The sequence below is a fragment of the Phaseolus vulgaris genome, chromosome 11 (assembly GCF_051622355.1).
Source record: "Phaseolus vulgaris cultivar YP4 chromosome 11, ASM5162235v1, whole genome shotgun sequence".
NCBI lineage: Eukaryota > Viridiplantae > Streptophyta > Magnoliopsida > Fabales > Fabaceae > Phaseolus > Phaseolus vulgaris.
Window position 1 is genome coordinate 36,930,463 of NC_143508.1, and position 17,035 is coordinate 36,947,497.

At 29.0% G+C, this 17,035-nt stretch overlaps 2 protein-coding genes across 3 annotated transcripts; one reads left to right on the forward strand and one right to left on the reverse strand.

Moving 5' to 3' along the window:
• Positions 1-1,777: 1,777 nt before the first annotated feature.
• Positions 1,778-4,548, forward strand: LOC137820315 (uncharacterized). Its single transcript, XM_068624344.2, has 2 exons — positions 1,778-3,132; positions 3,708-4,548. Exons 1-2 carry the CDS (start codon positions 2,445-2,447, stop codon positions 4,337-4,339), a joined length of 1,320 nt encoding a protein of 439 aa, XP_068480445.1. The 5' UTR covers positions 1,778-2,444; the 3' UTR covers positions 4,340-4,548.
• A 5,819-nt stretch (positions 4,549-10,367) lies between these two features.
• Positions 10,368-14,668, reverse strand: LOC137830530 (putative anthocyanidin reductase). 2 transcript variants are annotated; one of them, XM_068637942.2, is made up of 5 exons: positions 14,413-14,668; positions 12,043-12,213; positions 11,714-11,931; positions 11,467-11,626; positions 10,368-10,935 (listed from the first exon to the last, which is right to left on the reverse strand). In XM_068637942.2, the coding sequence occupies exons 1-5, from the start codon at positions 14,564-14,566 to the stop codon at positions 10,574-10,576; spliced, it is 1,065 nt and encodes a 354-aa protein (XP_068494043.1). In that variant the 5' UTR covers positions 14,567-14,668; the 3' UTR covers positions 10,368-10,573. The 2 variants fall into 2 exon arrangements, with proteins under 2 accessions (XP_068494043.1, XP_068494051.1); XM_068637950.2 differs by having other exon boundaries at positions 12,043-12,208; positions 14,413-14,629.
• Positions 14,669-17,035: the final 2,367 nt, after the last annotated feature.

Sequence of the window (17,035 nt, forward strand, 5' to 3'; positions counted from 1 at the left end):
AGCTTGTACTTTTGAGTACATGTCGTTTAGCCCATTAAGCAAATAGGTGAAACCGTGGTTAACATTGTTGTATGATGCACAAAGATTGGTCCTTCATATAGGTGAAAAAGTGCTTCAGAAGTAAAGGCACTTAGCACGTAAAAGCTGCAGACATCAAAGAGGAAAATCTCAGGCATGTTTTGTGACAACCTTTTAGATAAGTTCACTGACACAATGTCATGATGCTTCATATTAATCAGTGTTTGGTTGTTAGACATTATCGTCCAAATCTTACTTCATACATTAATTAAATATGGTGAGAAATGTTTTTATAAATGTTGCAATGATTGTCATGTGTTAATGTAATAAGTAATCTTGTATGCTAGATTTTTTTGATCTGTGTAAAAACATGTTAAATCAGTGAAAAATTATTCAAAAACATAAAATAAATTATATTAACAAAAATTACTCATTTTACCTATGTATTAAAAAATTAAATATGTTTTTTTTATAATATAATATAAAATTGATTTTCATATTAATTCAAACTTTAAACTATTTCTTATTTATAAATATGAAAATAATTAGAATGTCTCCTTTTATATCTAAATGATTGGTAATTGTTTGTTTTCTTTAAAAATTTGTTATTGTTTTAATTGCTGATGTACTATAATTATTTTTTTTTAGTTGATGAAATAAAACATTAAATTGAATCAATTATATATGTAGAAAAATTTATGTCAATCATTTACATATTATTAGTATTCGATGATCTAAAATTTGGATTATGAAAAAAAATAAAAATTTGTTATAGTATAAAGATTAAAAACATATTTAATTCTATTAAAAAATTATATATTAAAAAGAAATTACCCATTTTAAATATTAAAAAGAAAATAGATACATTATGTTTGATTAGAATAGTTTAATTATTTATTCAAGGTGAAGGGATGAGAGTTAGGGACAAAATGTATATTCTCCTCTTATGTTAAATCCAATATTTAATTCCTCCAAAAGAAACCCAAATAATTCCATGGTTTAGAATATACAAAAATGGGTAAAGTAAAACAAACACTTGAGTGGTCCTTCCTTTGGAACTTGATTGCATGTGGCATTATTTTGTGTTAGTAATCTTCCTCATAAAATAAAAGTTATCACTATGCCTTCATGTGCTGACAGCATAGCCATAGTATTTATTAAAAGGGACACTTAATTTGTTCCACAAAAAACATAAAGCACTTAATTATTTCAAGTACTGCATTTTTTTCTCTTCAATTTGGGATACCAAATTTTTGTTTTCCTTTACTTTTTTTAGTGTACAAATTTGTTTCAGCTTAAGATTGTGTATATTTTAAAACAATTTATCTCTGAAGAGTTATTTGTTTCCACCCTCTTTCTCTTTATTTTTAACCAAACAAAATAACTTTTTGTTCTTCTCCCCATTTTCTTTCTTCTCATTAGCCTCACCGTTAACTTCCGTACTTAAATGTATTTATGTTACTGATATAAATAAGTTTACTTGAGGCAATTTCCTCTAAAATGATTTTAGCATGTTTATTTGAATAACAAAATTAAACTCAAATCACAACTACATTTTTTTCTCTGTCATACAATATAAAAAAAAAAGAAATCATACTTTGACAATCCTTAAAATTTAATAAATTTTTAATGTGATAAATTTATATATAAATGTATATAATAAAAGAGAAATTTATAATTAAATAATATAATTTTTTTTAATATAATAATATTGGTTTAGGTTGTATAAAAATTATGGGTTCTGAAATTTTCATTACCCAAAAAGAAAAGGTACCATTTGAGTAACTCACATTTAATGGTGGTACAGTAACTAGTTTGTCCAAGTTAGTTGTCATGTTCCGAAATCCCATATCCAAGGGCCAAAGATTCTTGTTATGTTTTTCAAACACCCGTGTTTCAACTAATGCTCTTATTCATGTTTTATCATCCTTTGGATTTGAGACCCTTTTGTCTCATTTGCTCTCTGATGGGGTCACGGACACCATCCTATGCAACTTCCCTAACTCATTCCGTATGATGAATCAGAACTTCCCTCACACTAATCTCTTCATGGTAACACCTGTACTTGAGAGTTTTCAAGGTGTTTGATAACATAGTTTGGTGTAGTCTTTTGAATTTTCTTCCTTTTCATCTCTCTTTCGAAACATGTTTTCCTCTTAGGTAGTGTTGTTTTTAGTTGGGTTGAGTTTGTTTCTTGGAAAGTGAAGGGATTTTCTGGAAAGAAGAAAAGGGGTTGTTTGCTTTAGCCAGAAAGAAGCTGAAGTTGATGTCTTTTTGAGATTTTTTTTCATTCTCTCAGCTTTCACTTAGGAAAAGGAAGGGAAAGGTGGAAAAGGGGAACATGGAGATAGAGCCTTTTGAGAATGAGCATTGTGAGGTAGTTAAGTTCAAGAGCGCAGAAATTTAGGGGAGTCTAGTTGGAGTGCATGGAGAAGGAAGAAAAGAAGAAGACAAAGGGAAGCATTAAGGATAATATGCCAACAGTTTGGTTCTCTCTGAAGAAGTCTTTACACTGCAAATCTGAACCATCTGATGTTCATGACCCCAAAACAAGGAAGCACTTGAGCACAATCTTGACCAAGAGAGCAGGGAGGTCAGGGTGTTCTAGGTCCATAGCAAATCTCAAGGATGTTATCCATGGAAGCAAGAGGCATCTTGATAAGCCACCAAGTTGCAGTCCAAGATCCATAGGGAGCAGTGAGTTCCTCAACCCCATAACTCATGAGGTGATTTTAAGCAACTCAAGGTGTGAGCTGAAGATAACTGGGTATGGAGGCTTCCAAGAAGGGGTTGGCAGTGGTGGCAGCAATGCTGGTGGAGGTAGTGGTGGTTCAACTTTTGTGGGGACTTTGAGGCCAGGGACTCCTGGCCCTGGAGGGCACCCTACAATGCACTACTTTAATCCTTCTTTTAGGACCTCATCCACTCCTCCAAGGAAATCTCCTTTCCTCTTATCAGATAAAGAAGGGTCTGGTCCTCCTGGGCTTCAACCTAGCACTAGGTTGTCTCATGAGACAGATTCTAACGGGTCTTCAACTGTCACTTGCCACAAATGTGGAGAGCAATTCAACAAATGGGATGCTGCTGAAGCTCATCATCTGTCTAAGCATGCTGGTAACAACATTGTTTTCTCTTTTATTTTTCCTACCCAAATATTTATGTTAATCTTGTTTGGTTTCATGGTTGGTTTCTATCTTCATGTTGAAGGTCCACGCTCTATCCTCCTACATGTATATCATGTGCTTGTAACCTTCACTATAGCATTGCCTTTTTCTTTTTTTTTCAATTTTTGTGTGACCCTCAAGTTGATTATTCAAACATTCTTCTGACCACAAACTTTCTGGCCACATCTATATCTGATCGACATAGATTTTTATGTTGAGATGAGGAATATTAATTTATAAATCAACATACTTTTTCAGTTGGGACAACAAAACTGTTTTCACTTTTTCCATTACCTTTCCAATTTATAACTATGCTCAGATAGGATTCCCCTGCGGCTTTACCTTAAAAAATCAAAGTGTCTAAGAGAAAGTCTTTCTCTCTCGCTCCAACCCACATAATTCAAAATTGGTTGAAGTGTTTAATGACCTCCAAGTTTGTTGCTGTTTTTGTATTTTCTTTTTACATTTTATAGTATCATATTCATATATTTTGAAGTTTAACAGCAATAAGTTTTGACTTGGCAGTGACTGAACTTGTGGAAGGAGATTCATCAAGGAAAATAGTGGAGATCATATGCAGGACTAGCTGGCTAAAGTCTGAAAACCAGTGTGGTAGAATTGAACGAGTTTTGAAGGTGCACAACATGCAAAAGACTCTTGCAAGATTTGAAGAGTACAGGGAGATGGTGAAGATCAAAGCCAGCAAGCTCCAGAAGAAGCATCCAAGATGTCTGGCTGATGGAAATGAGCTTTTGAGGTTTTATGGCACTACTGTGGCATGCTCTCTAGGCCTTAATGGCTCTTCTAGTCTCTGCCTATCAGAAAAGTGCTGTGTTTGCAGAATCATAAGGAATGGCTTTTCAGCAAAGAAAGAGCTCAAGGGTGGCATTGGAGTCTTCACAACATCCACAAGTGGAAGGGCTTTTGAGTCCATAGAGATTTTTGACGATGAACCATCACTGAGAAAAGCACTCATAGTGTGCAGAGTAATTGCTGGCAGGGTTCACAGGCCACTAGAAAACATTCAGGAAATGGCAGCACAAACAGGATTTGATTCATTGGCTGGGAAAGTTGGTCTATATTCAAACATTGAGGAGCTTTACTTGCTCAATCCTAGAGCTCTTCTTCCTTGCTTTGTGGTGATTTGCAAACCTTGAACCAAAAGGATAAAATCAAAGTCAAAATGCCTTACATGTTGTGTAGTTTTGTAGATTCCCTTATTTTGGCCTTGTGGATGCAGTTTGTAATCTTTTGAAGAATTTTGATTCTTTCCTCCAAGTCAATTCTGCTTCTTCATGTTCATTGTGTGAACCTCCCATTCATACATTTGTAATTTATTTTTTAAATGGTTATGGATATTTTTACATCTGCACTTGGCAACCTTGGGTTCAAGAATCAGAAATAAATACAAGACTTGTAAGATTGTACTAAACCAGATTTAATAATGACCCCTCCAACATTTCTACAAGAATGCAGTTCCCTGCAGGTTCTATGTCGGTGTTACATTAATTGAAAGTCTAAAGAACAGAGCCATTTAAATTTGTAATAACCTAGAAAACCTACTTACCAGATTAAATTTTTCATAGGCTAATTGAAAAGTGTAAGAATCCTAGTTGCATGTTCCATTTAATTAAGTGCTATTGACTTGGACAAAGTAGGAATGAGTCATGCTTGGTTTATTTTAATGTAATCAAAATGTTAGATTCCACAAGTGCCCACTAAATGTGTTTGTTTTGGATTTATTTCTATCAAGTTAAGTAAATATATTAAAGATAATAAACTATGATTTTCTTTTTATCTTTTAATAAAATAACTAATTATTTATGTATAAAACAATAGTTTATTTATAAGATAATTAAGGCAAATAGTTTCATACTATTAAGATAATCCAATGCAAACACACGTTGTATGGGGGTGATGATGCTATTGACCTCTTTAACCTTGTATGTGAACTAAACATGTTGTGTTCCTCAAACTGAGAAGCTCCAACCTTGTACATAAATGACAAGTTGTTCATTTTGTATTTAATGCACACCAAATAAATGGCATGTGACTCTTCTTCCATGGTTTTGGTTCTAGTTGGGAGAGAGGAGATTCTAAACCTAAGGACAAACATAAAATTGGTTTTTAAAAGTGAGATATTCATAGTTGAGGTTTATGCTTTGTCTCTTCTTCACTTTGTGAATTGAAGGGTTTTTTTGTTAATATTTAATGGCCATTTTTGTCTGTTATGCATCCTTCAAGCTTATTGCATCTTGATGTGAACAGTAATGGCTTAAGATAAGGTCTGGACCCATGTGTCATAACGCAAGGGCAGGTCTCTTTCTTATGTTTCTTTTTACAGGAATGTATAAAATTATCAGATGACAACTGCGTGTCAAATTTGGAAATTTGTTCTCAAATAATATTTTTAAATAAATTATCAACTAAACCCAGGTGCATGTATTTTCTAAAGAGTTAAGTTTAAAAACTGAATTCTCTACTATTTTTTCATTTCTTTTAAAATTAACAAAAGAATAATTTAATAAATTATTAACAAAATAAAATTAACAATAATGATAAATTATATTTTTATATTTTCATTAGGTTTTAAATAATTAACTAAATTAAAAATAATTTTAATAATAAAATAAAATAATATAATATATGAAACTAAGTAATGAAAATTAAAAAATAATAATTATAGAAATGGAAAATACAAGAAGGGAGAGTTGAATTGAGTTTTAATAATTTTTTACAACCTTTTGTTTGTATCGTATGATATTGTGTAATGAGATGATAGTTTTATAGAACATGCGATTTGTCAAAGGGTTTTTTTAATAAGAATTGCGTATGATGAAACTTGTTAGACGCAATTTTAAGTTTAACAAATTCACTTGTTTAAAAGTAGGTCTTTCAAACTTTGTTTTAGCAGAGACTCTCATTTTTTAGATTAGTGCAAATAATAAAAACATGTAATGTAAAAAAAGATAAGAAGAAAGATAAATATACAAGACATTTTGATACCGATTCATTTGACACAACTGACTGCGTCAAGTTCTCAATCAACATACTGAATTACATTGACTTACAATATCTTGTTTTTGCATTAAGATGAATCATTTCAAGCCAAGTACTCAATTTCGTTCCAAGACATTGGCATACTTGGTTGATTTGAAAGACTTTAGATAAATGAACGTGTCTCTCGACATCATCCAATTTTCATGGGCATAGATAGTGAGTCTCACCATCAAGCATTAAGCATTCACTTAAATAAAAAGAACTTAATCTTAAAAATAAGCATTTAAACATGAATTAAAAATGTGTTACATTGTTCTCCAATCCCAACAATATAGGTTTAGCTACTCATGACAGATGAGTGGCTAAGCACAACAAACATGGATCCATGTATGTTGTATGCCAACTTAGGCTCTCTTCTACCTTTGATTTGCCTCCGTTTCAGTCTATCTTGTAAAGTATCAAGACCTCTCTATTTATAGAGTTTAGTGAGGAACTCCATCAAATTCAACATTCAATTAGCGCAGGGCCAATTCGCTCAAAGAATTGGCTTTCTTCATTTTGAAGGAACCTTTTGGTTTCAAGCATTTTCCGAGCTTCAACGAATTTTTAGGTTTCTCAATCTTGCAGGGATTCACTTCAACCTTAAACCCAAAAAAATATTTTCTTAAGCATAAAGAAATCTTGGGTTTTGGATTCGCTCAAGCCAAGCCTAATGCATTTGAGTTTTTCTTAGTCTTGAAGAAACCTTTTTGGCTCAAGTTAGCTCCAAGCCTCTCTCAAGCGAATTTGGGATTTCTTCACCATGAATGACTCTTTTCGCTCAGTCCTTCTGGATTCGCTCAACCTTCTAAACTCTATAAATTTGATACATCTTTGGCCTTAATCCACTCAACGCATGCCTTGACGCTCAACATTCTTGAGGTTTTTCAATTCATGCTCTCTAGAGTAAATTCTCTTAGCCTTTGTTTCATGCGCTGAGCAGATTGATCATTTTGCTTATCAGTTATTTGTTTGTTTTTTTCCTTCTTTTTTTACAAGATTTCATCAATTTATTTTTCTCTTCTTCCCCTTTTGAGTCAAGTACATTTTGAGGGAAAATGCATTCTTTTTATGATGTTTTATCATCTAATCCATTCATTATGCATATCTAATTTGATATGAAATTTAAGAATTTTTTGCATTTATTAGAAGTCACTCTTGGCTAACCTCATTCAAGTATTCTTTCACACTTAGCTACTTTTGGCTAATATCAAGTACTCTTTTAGAAAAAAAGTCTCTTGTGGCTAACTCGTTAAAAGTATTTTTTTAACAACAACCCCTCTTTAGTTAATGATCGAGTATTCTTTGCCAAAGAGTCACTCCTAGCTAAGATAAAGAAATTATCTAAGTATTTATCAACAAATCACATAGTTTCTCATTAGAGAGGGATAATGTCTTTTGACATTTACACAATTTATACATTTTCTTCTAGTTTGCTAAACCCTAAACCCTAAACACGAACAATGTTTTCTATGAAACTTTTTAAGACACAAAAATTTGAGCAGTGTTTCAGTACTTTGCAACGTGTGTCTTTTATATTGTTTTGTTCTTAGTGAATGACTTCAAGTATGCATTGAAGAATATAGTTGTTGCAAATCCTTTTCTAATCGTTGAGCAACTTCAACTCACTTGAATGATTTCCTTGCATCTAATGAGCTTTGACGTAGAAGACGCATTAATTGCACTCTATGCAACTTTAATTGTTCTTCTCTTCTTTATGCAACATCTTGATAGATGAATGTACTTATCTCTTTTTGGACAATGTGCCTATACTTGAATTTGTGTAAAACACTAAGTCATACGAAATAGATATCCTTTCTAAGGTTGACAATGTGTGTGTCAGGAAGTTGTTGAAGAAATTAATTTTAACTCTTTACCTGAGAGATCATTTCACTGAGACTTGAATTTGAATAGAATTTCTTAGTAACATCTCCTACAACGTATACACATATTCGTGAAGTACGATGTTAGCTTAAAACCATGTATGTATCGTCTCTGAGCATATTAATGTTTTATTAGACGTAAAATAAGACAACACAATGTTGTATCATTTAACAAAAGAAACACTTGTATCTTACATAATTTTTTGTTGAACGAATACTATCGTCTTAAAAATAAAGCATGATCATGTTTTATACTTAGTTGTTTTTAGTACTTAATCAAAATTACGAATGTTGGATTTTTCCTTAAAAATAATTTAAAAAAAATGTAAAATAAAATTATTGAATATTTAAATATATTTTAAGAGTAGTTTATAAAAGATATGAAAATGTATTAATAAAAAATATATATATTATTAATTGAAAAAATGTGAAACAATTTTATATGATAAAAATAAAAAAATTGTTTGAAAAATAAAAAAAATTAATATTAATTTAAATTAATTAATATTATGTTGTGTTAGGGATTATTTATATAAATTAAAAATTAAATTAATATATAATTAATAGTGTAATGTATGAATTTGAATTTAGTTCGTTAATATTATCATTATTACTATTATATATATTTTGGGTTAATAAAATTAATACTTAGGTAATATGAAAGTAATATCATAAATATAAAATTTATGTTTGAAATTTGAATTAAATTGTAAGTATTATAAAAAATAGTTTCGATAAATACTATGAATATTTACATTAGTAGAATGAATTGTACATTATCATAACATTATATTGTAATCTTATATAATATATTATATATGTAGTATCGTAATAAAAAATTTAATTTATATTAATAAGCCCAATACACAATAATATTAATTAATTTTAATTTGATATTTATGTATTTATTCTCCAACCCATCTTTTTTATGTTTATTATATGAAAACTTTTATATTATTCTTATTTCTACGTTAGTAATATATTCTTATTTTTATTAATATATTCTAAAATAATGTGTCATCACATAAAATATATAATAAAAGAAAAAAAATGGAAGAAATACATGAATAAAAAAATAATCCAAGACTAAATATAAGGAGATTAAACCTATTTTGGAAAAAGTTCTAATAAATGTTAGGAGCTAAACTACTCTACCAGAGAAACTCCAACCTATTAATTATCCCTAAAGAAGCAAGTTATCTGCATAGTAATTACCCTTAGCAAAAAACTTTAATCTCAGTCTCTTTATAAAAAATCAAACATTTTTTCCATATGCCTTCAATAGACCAATAGATAAGTTAGGTGATATGGTTTTTAAAAAAAGTTATTTAAGAAAAAAAAATCGTAAAATTTGGTAATATGAACATTTTTCTTAGAAATTTGGTAAGATTATTTTGTTCTCCTTCTTATTTATTTTTATAACACCACAACCATTTAGAAGCATTAAACTATTCACAACGAAGTCATGCAGAAACAAATGTTGACATGGTAAATTTATTAGTGTCTTGGGAAGGCCATGAGTACTCTGAGAGCCTGTACCTTGGTGGGGGTTGGTAGTGTCACTTAATTACTGTAACATCTGTACAGCTTTCATTTCTCATGGCACATGCTCCTCATAAATGTCTACTAACCCTCATTACATTTCCCTGCTTTGGAATGGAGGTCATTCAATGAAACTCCTCATATTTCAAATTTTGAAGTCTAGTTTGGTTTCATAAAATTCAATTTGCAAAATCACCCTAGCTTGCTGTTGTTGACTCACAATAAGGCTGCACAAGCCATGCTAAGCATAGGTTTATGAACCATTTTGAAGGCTTCCCTCTTTAATGTTTCAAGCAGACTTTGCAATAAGAGAACAAGGATGCTGTTGGGTAAGAAATTTAAAAAGGGAAGACTTTAATAGAACATTTGTTAGCATGTGCCTAAAAGATGTATTAACACAGGTCAAAGTTACCAAATAGCTCAACCTCTCCAAAAATGTGCTTTCTTAACCCTTTGCCTAAGGCTAATTCTTAACTAATTTTTCTTCATGTAAATGACTTTGGTACCAATCTAGACCAGAAAAATCTATATGTGAAAGTATAATTAGGCCACACCTATTCAGCAGGTTTGCCTCTATTAGCATCTTGTCTTGCCTTCATTTACTCTACAAACTGAATAGGGAGTGACCACTATTGAAGTAGTTGATTCAGATTAAGACATAACTTAAAGTTGTTGGTGTTTTTCAACTCATCACAATCATGGTCTAATTAGTTGTCGTATATATCATGCTTGAAATATTTGGTGTCTGGCCTCTATTTCATTGATAATAATGATGGCTATGAAATGTTGTAGCCAGTATAATAAGGGAGAATAACATACCCAAAATTCAAGGAAGTTGTTGGTTTGGAAGAGGAATACATCATCTATTTGTGTGGCAAAAAAGCTCAATTTTTCAAGTCATGTATTTATGGTATGAAAAACTACAGACTAAACAGGAGGTAAATAACTGTAGTCTAAGCAACATGTAATTGTTTGATAAATTATATCTTCAAGACCATGGTTGTAACTGAACCCCAAATCTTGTAGCTTCTTTGATGAGATCTGAGAGAGAACTTTGTCATAAAGCTTTTCAGTCTTCATGCAGATATTAGAACATGAATAGACTTTGGAAAGAAGAGTAGACAAGTTAGACAGTGTACAACTTTGGCTGCTGCATATGTATCGGCCTTCTGCTTTAGCATGCTCCATTAGGAACATGTGAGCCCTACATATATCTTCAATGTGAACTAAAGCAATTGACCCCATTCTTGCATTTACAGCAGATAATATCCTGAAGTACTCAGTTTCACCTACATTTCAATAAAGCTTCATGTTACCATTACATTAAAAAATATTGTTTTAAAATGTCTGTGAATAAGAAATGAGACTCTTTGTTTATTTGGGATTTTCATTTATAGGTGATGTTTTACTTTTTTTTTTGTTTGTTCCATAGTTTTTTTGTTTGAATTCTTTCTTATAAGAGTTAAAACTTATGTTCTGATTGGCCTAAATTTGTGTATGAGTTTTGGCCTATTCTTCTATATTGGTTTGTTCAGGTCTCCTACATTTATGTCAATACAGTGATAATAGCTCAAAAAATATTTCTTTTATGTAGAACTTGATGTACAATCTAAAATTGCATTGTTTGTACTTCATGATGCACTTACAAAAGCACAGAGGCACACATTCTTTGAAGAACTTGTCATACAAGATACTTAAGTTCACAAATTCAGGAATTGAATGAAAGTTCTTGAAATAAATATTAAGCATACTAATTAATTGGTCACACATTTTTTCTCTAAGGATTAGCTAAGATATAGTACTTTCCTAGTAAAAATCACCTGTTAGAGGGGACAGTAGAACTTTAACACTTGTTGGTACATTAGCAGTGAAGAATGGGCCTGCAACAGTGCTTGTGACTATTGACACAAGATCAATACCGTTATCTTTTGCAAATTGAAATGCTGCATCTTCTGTGAGAAGCTTTGAAAGTGCATAAACCTGGCACCACAGAGAAAGCCCTTTAAGGAATGGAATCAATTGGGTGTAAATTGAAAGTGAAAAACCATTGAAAACATCACTTATTACCCATCCACTTGCTTGTATATTCACCACATTGTCAGGTTGAATTTGGCAAGATTCATCCACCATAGGTTTCCAGTTTCCACTGCTATCTCTGGCAGTGATGGTACTAATGGAAGATGTGAAGACAACCCTTTTCACAGAATTGGATTTCAAACAAGACTTGAGAAGGTTTATGGTTCCTCTGATAGCAGGGCCAATTATGTTTTCTTGCACAAAAGACTCTGCCAGTTCAATACAAAATATTTTTCAGTTACCATTTTAAAAATTTCAAAAGTGAAAAGTTCTTGTTCTATGTCAGGTTCATTAAAAGCACTATACATTCATGGTATTACCATTGTTTTCTTTCTCACTAACATTGAATTCCATTGAAGCAGCAACATGGAACACACCAACACACCCTTTTACAGCTTCATCGAAGCTTCCTTCTTCATTCAAATCCGCTTGGAAGAATCTCAATTGGTCACCACCACCCTTCCACAGAGACAGAAGATGCAGTGACTTTGCTTTTACATATCCACAAGAAAGTGAAGAATTGATCATAATTAACATATACAAATATTTGTATTAGACAATATCAAACATATAATAAGAAAGAATTCGATTTTGAGTTTCATTAGCCCATAGATACTACAAAAACCGTTGATCCTGAATGTCTGTTATTTTACTTTTTGTGTTTCCCTCTAAAAATAGAATGTTTTTTGCATACAAAAGAAACATAGATCTTTGATTAAAGGAATCATCTCTTTTCATGGTAGGAAGATGAAACATCTTATTAGTATAAATCACAATATAAATAAATATATTGAATTATGGGGCAAACCACTTCAATAATGTATTAAACTTCCCGGGTTAATTACTCCTTAAGATTGGTATAGTGAGATGGTATGAACATTTTGGTTTAACAATAAAATGAAACAGTGATTTTGGAAAACTTAATAATGGGTTTGTAGACTAAAGTCCAACACTAAAGGGCTCAAAGTAGTTTAGAAAGGGCAAATTCTTTCTGCACCTTCATAGATTTCTTCTGCACCTCATAAACATAAAAAAAAAAAATTCATTTGTCCTTTTTAGGTAGGTCATTTTTTTTTCTAAATTGTTTTTTTTTTGGATTGTACAGTGTTAAAGATATCTTTTATTTAAGGATTGCATAATTTAAAAAGTCATTTTTTCCATAAAAATCTTTTAAATTACACAATCTTAAAGTCATTTTTTTTATAAAAAAAACTTTTGGATTACACTATTCTAAATTATACTATCTAGAAGAAAAAAGAATTTTAGATTATGTAGTTCAAAAGTATTTTTTAAAGAAAAAAATGACTATTATCTAAAAGTAAAAAATTACTTTTAAATTGTGCAACCAAAAGATTTTCAAATTGCATAATGCAAAATTATTTTTAACTTTTGTATTGCTTAATTTAAAAAAAAAAAAAAAAAAATTTGTATGTTTATGAGAGTGTAGGATGAAGATCGATGAAGAATTGGCCTCAGCAAAGAGACCAATAATGGGCTTCTAGGAGACCAATAATTAATGGAACAAAATAGAGACCAGTAATGTTAAATGAAAAGAAAAATAAATGTTTTGCCTTCACTATAATAACAATTTTTTTAAATATTATGAAAAATAAAAATTAAGGCATTAAAATTATGCTAATTTATTATATTATTTATTTTATTTAAAATAATATTAAATTGGAGAATACTTCTTCAAATGAAAATTTAATTATCTCCTCTCTGCTTCTAAAAAATTCAATTCTTACACATATTTCTAGAAACACACAGATTGTATCTCGATATCTGACAATCATAATCTTTTCAAAAAATGTAGCATTATTGATTTCTAGATAACTCCGAGAGAATATGATTTTAAGGAAATTTGTGTGCGTTTGAGCAATTTTTTAGCTAAACACTAAGCTTGGAAATTATATAATTCTCATATAATTTTTATAATAGGTAAAACTTAAAAACCATTAAGTATTATTTTAGAAACTAAAATAACGATTTAAAAAATAAAATTGTTGCATCCTAAGTAACTTTCTGTAATTATAAGCACCTTATGAGATGGAAAATGAAAAATTCTGGAACTTTGGCCATTTGAATATAAGAGAACTCACCCATCTTATCTCCATCATCTTACATCACCGTTCAAATTCTAAAATCTTCGATTACTAATTAACATGTTCAGTTCTCACCCTTTTCTTCTTGGCTTCAGTTGATAAAATCTTTTACTATAATGAATCAGTGACAGTAACAAGCATTAAATTTGACCCTTTACTACAAAAATGGAGAAAAACTGATAAAAAAAAAAACTTGTGTTTGAAAAATTGACTTCTATCAAAATCTACCATACGTCATGAATCATGGTTCTCTATCATGAACAATCAAATTCTTCTGATATCACCTCTCACAAATTCAAAATCAAAGATTATGGAAAATACAAAAAGTAACCTGAATATTCTATGTAGTATTGGCACAGTTCCAAGTAAAAAATATGTCGAATGTTATAATTGATCTAATAATATCAGTGAATGATACTATCTCTATATCAGTGAATGAGTTTTTAAAGTAAATTCATTCATTCCTTATTTATCCTAATAAAATAACTTGTGTTTCAACCAATAATTTTCTCACGATAAGTTCTAATTCTTTCTCTTGTACTAGTTTAATTTTGGAAGAACAGAAAAAGATTAGAGAAGAATACTAACCAGGATCTCTAACAGTGGCATGAACTGTGCAACCCTTTTGAAGAAGAGCTTCCACTAACCATGAGCCAATATACCCTGTGGAACCTGTGACACAGTATTTGGCTCTAGGAGCAACTTCTCCTTTGTTTTTCACCATCTTCAGCACTTCCTCCATTCCCTTTTTTACTCTTCAAACCCTTGCAAACTAAACCACCCTGATGGAAGGAATCCTTTATATGAAAGAGCATCTGGTAAGGTAAAGTGTTTGATCTATATTGATTCTCTATTTAATAATGTAACTATCATTATAAATAGTATATAGGTAGTAGGCAAGCACCAAGCACACAAGTAGGCAAGTGCTGTAAAATAAATAAGACAAAATCATCCCTTTTAGCATTAATAGGCATGTTTCAAAAAACCCTTTTTCTATAATAACTTTTCTACTGTCTAAAATTACTTTTTATGCATATTTTTCACTAAAAAAAATCATCAAATAAAAATTAAAAATTTAGAAACTATTTTAAAACTAAAAAAAAAAATTAATTTCTAAATTAATTTTTATTATTATTAAATAATTTCTAATTTAGTATCTAATTAGCAAATAAGATTTTAACTATAATTATTTAGATTCTAAATTTGGTAGAAAAAACATTAATTGTTAATTAAATATCAATTTAAAAACCATTTAATAATAATAAAAACTAATTTAGTTACTATAGCAACTAATTATTTTTTGTCTTTAAAATTAGTATCTATTTCATGATATTTTTTTTAGTGATTTATAGAAACGGATGATTTTTAATTTATATATTCTAATTAGTTTTAGTTTATAAAAATGTTTACTGAAAAATACTCTAGCATGTTTTTAAAATGAGAGTTGTTCATAAAAAAAATTAAAATAAAAATTAATTTTAAAAATTAAAATAATTAATTTTATAATGAGTAAATTAAAGATTATTTTATAAATTAAAAAATTATTAATATTTAAAATAATTTTTATTATTAATAAAAATATTATAAAATAATTTTTAAATTAATATTTAATTATTAAAATTTTATTTATTAGTTACTTATATTTTAAATTAATCTTTTTTATTAATCTTTTTTATTAATTTAAAATTTAAAATATTAGTAGTAAAATTTTAATAACTAATTTAAATATCAATTTAAAAATTATTTTATAATATTTTTATTAATAATAAAAATCGTTTTAAATATTAATAATTTTTAATATCGAAATAATATTTAAATTAATTATATAGTAATTAATATTTTTAGTTTCTAAATTTAATTATTATTTATTAATTTTTTATAATAATAATTTAAAAATTAAAAAAAATATTATTTTTATCATAGAAAAATGAAAAGATGGGTTACATTTTCAATCAACCTTTTGATCATTAGATGCATATGGTGTTTTCCATCTTTCAAATATCATGACTATGATGTGATGATATGTATTGAGACCAAAATGTGATTTAAATGGAAATGAAGTGATATCAATATTTTTTTCTTTTATCGACAAAGAAAAAAATTTCATTTATGTAACATACATACTCTTCATGAATTTTGTAACTGCGATTGACCCATTTTTGTTTTCTTTTTCTTTTATAGACTAATTTTATTAATCACATATATAAATGTAATAGAAATGGCTAGACTTCATACTACAGGAAAAGAAAATTCGAGAACTCTTTAGCAGGATCTGAGCCTTACAAATTTTCAGTAAGTTTACTAGACACATCCTTGAAGAAAAAGAAAATTACAATAAATTTTATTCATAAAATTAAATAAATAATAATAACAATAATAATAACTTAAAAAATAAATACATAATAATATAATTAACTTTTATTTTTTGAAGTTTTAGGATATCAACATAACCGGCAAAGTTACTCCTTCTATTCAAATTGTTTTAAAATTATCGCATATTAGTTGAATTGAAGTTAATGTTAATGGTGTAAATAGAGATTGTTCGTTCAAGAGATACGGTTTGTTCAGAAATTTTTAAAGGTAGTCGGAGTAACTATATTGGTAACTTTTTTATTTATTGTGTAACTCTACTTTTTTGTTTATGTCAAATTTTTCTCTCTCCTTAGGTTCTTCCTTAAAATCTGGTGAGAAAATGGAGTTTAAAATATTACATGTCTTTCATAGGAAATTATTAAACTAAAAAAACTATAAATCTTAGGAAGAAGAATTATTGTGTATCTTATTCTTTTTTATGATATAGTTTATGTAATAACATATGTTTGATGAATTTTAAAGTTTCTTAGTCTATATGAAATGTCAAAGTTTATAATAATCTCTAATAAAGATTTTATAATAATAATTCTTAAAAGAAAATGTAAAACTCACATTTATGTATAATTTAATTAGAAATAACTAGTAGATTTTATAAAAAAAAATATGATGTTCTAACTATACACAACCATATAATAAGAAAAATGAAGACTTACGGTTTATTTATGAACTTATTTATAAATATAGATTTAATGAAATTTTTGTTTATCTTTATAAACCCAATCAAAATGATAACTATGTGATAAAAGAATGTATAAGACATATTCGGAAAGACTATCAACTCATCATAATATAATTCATCCCAATCCAGTAGTTATGTTAATTTATATTTAGTCAAATA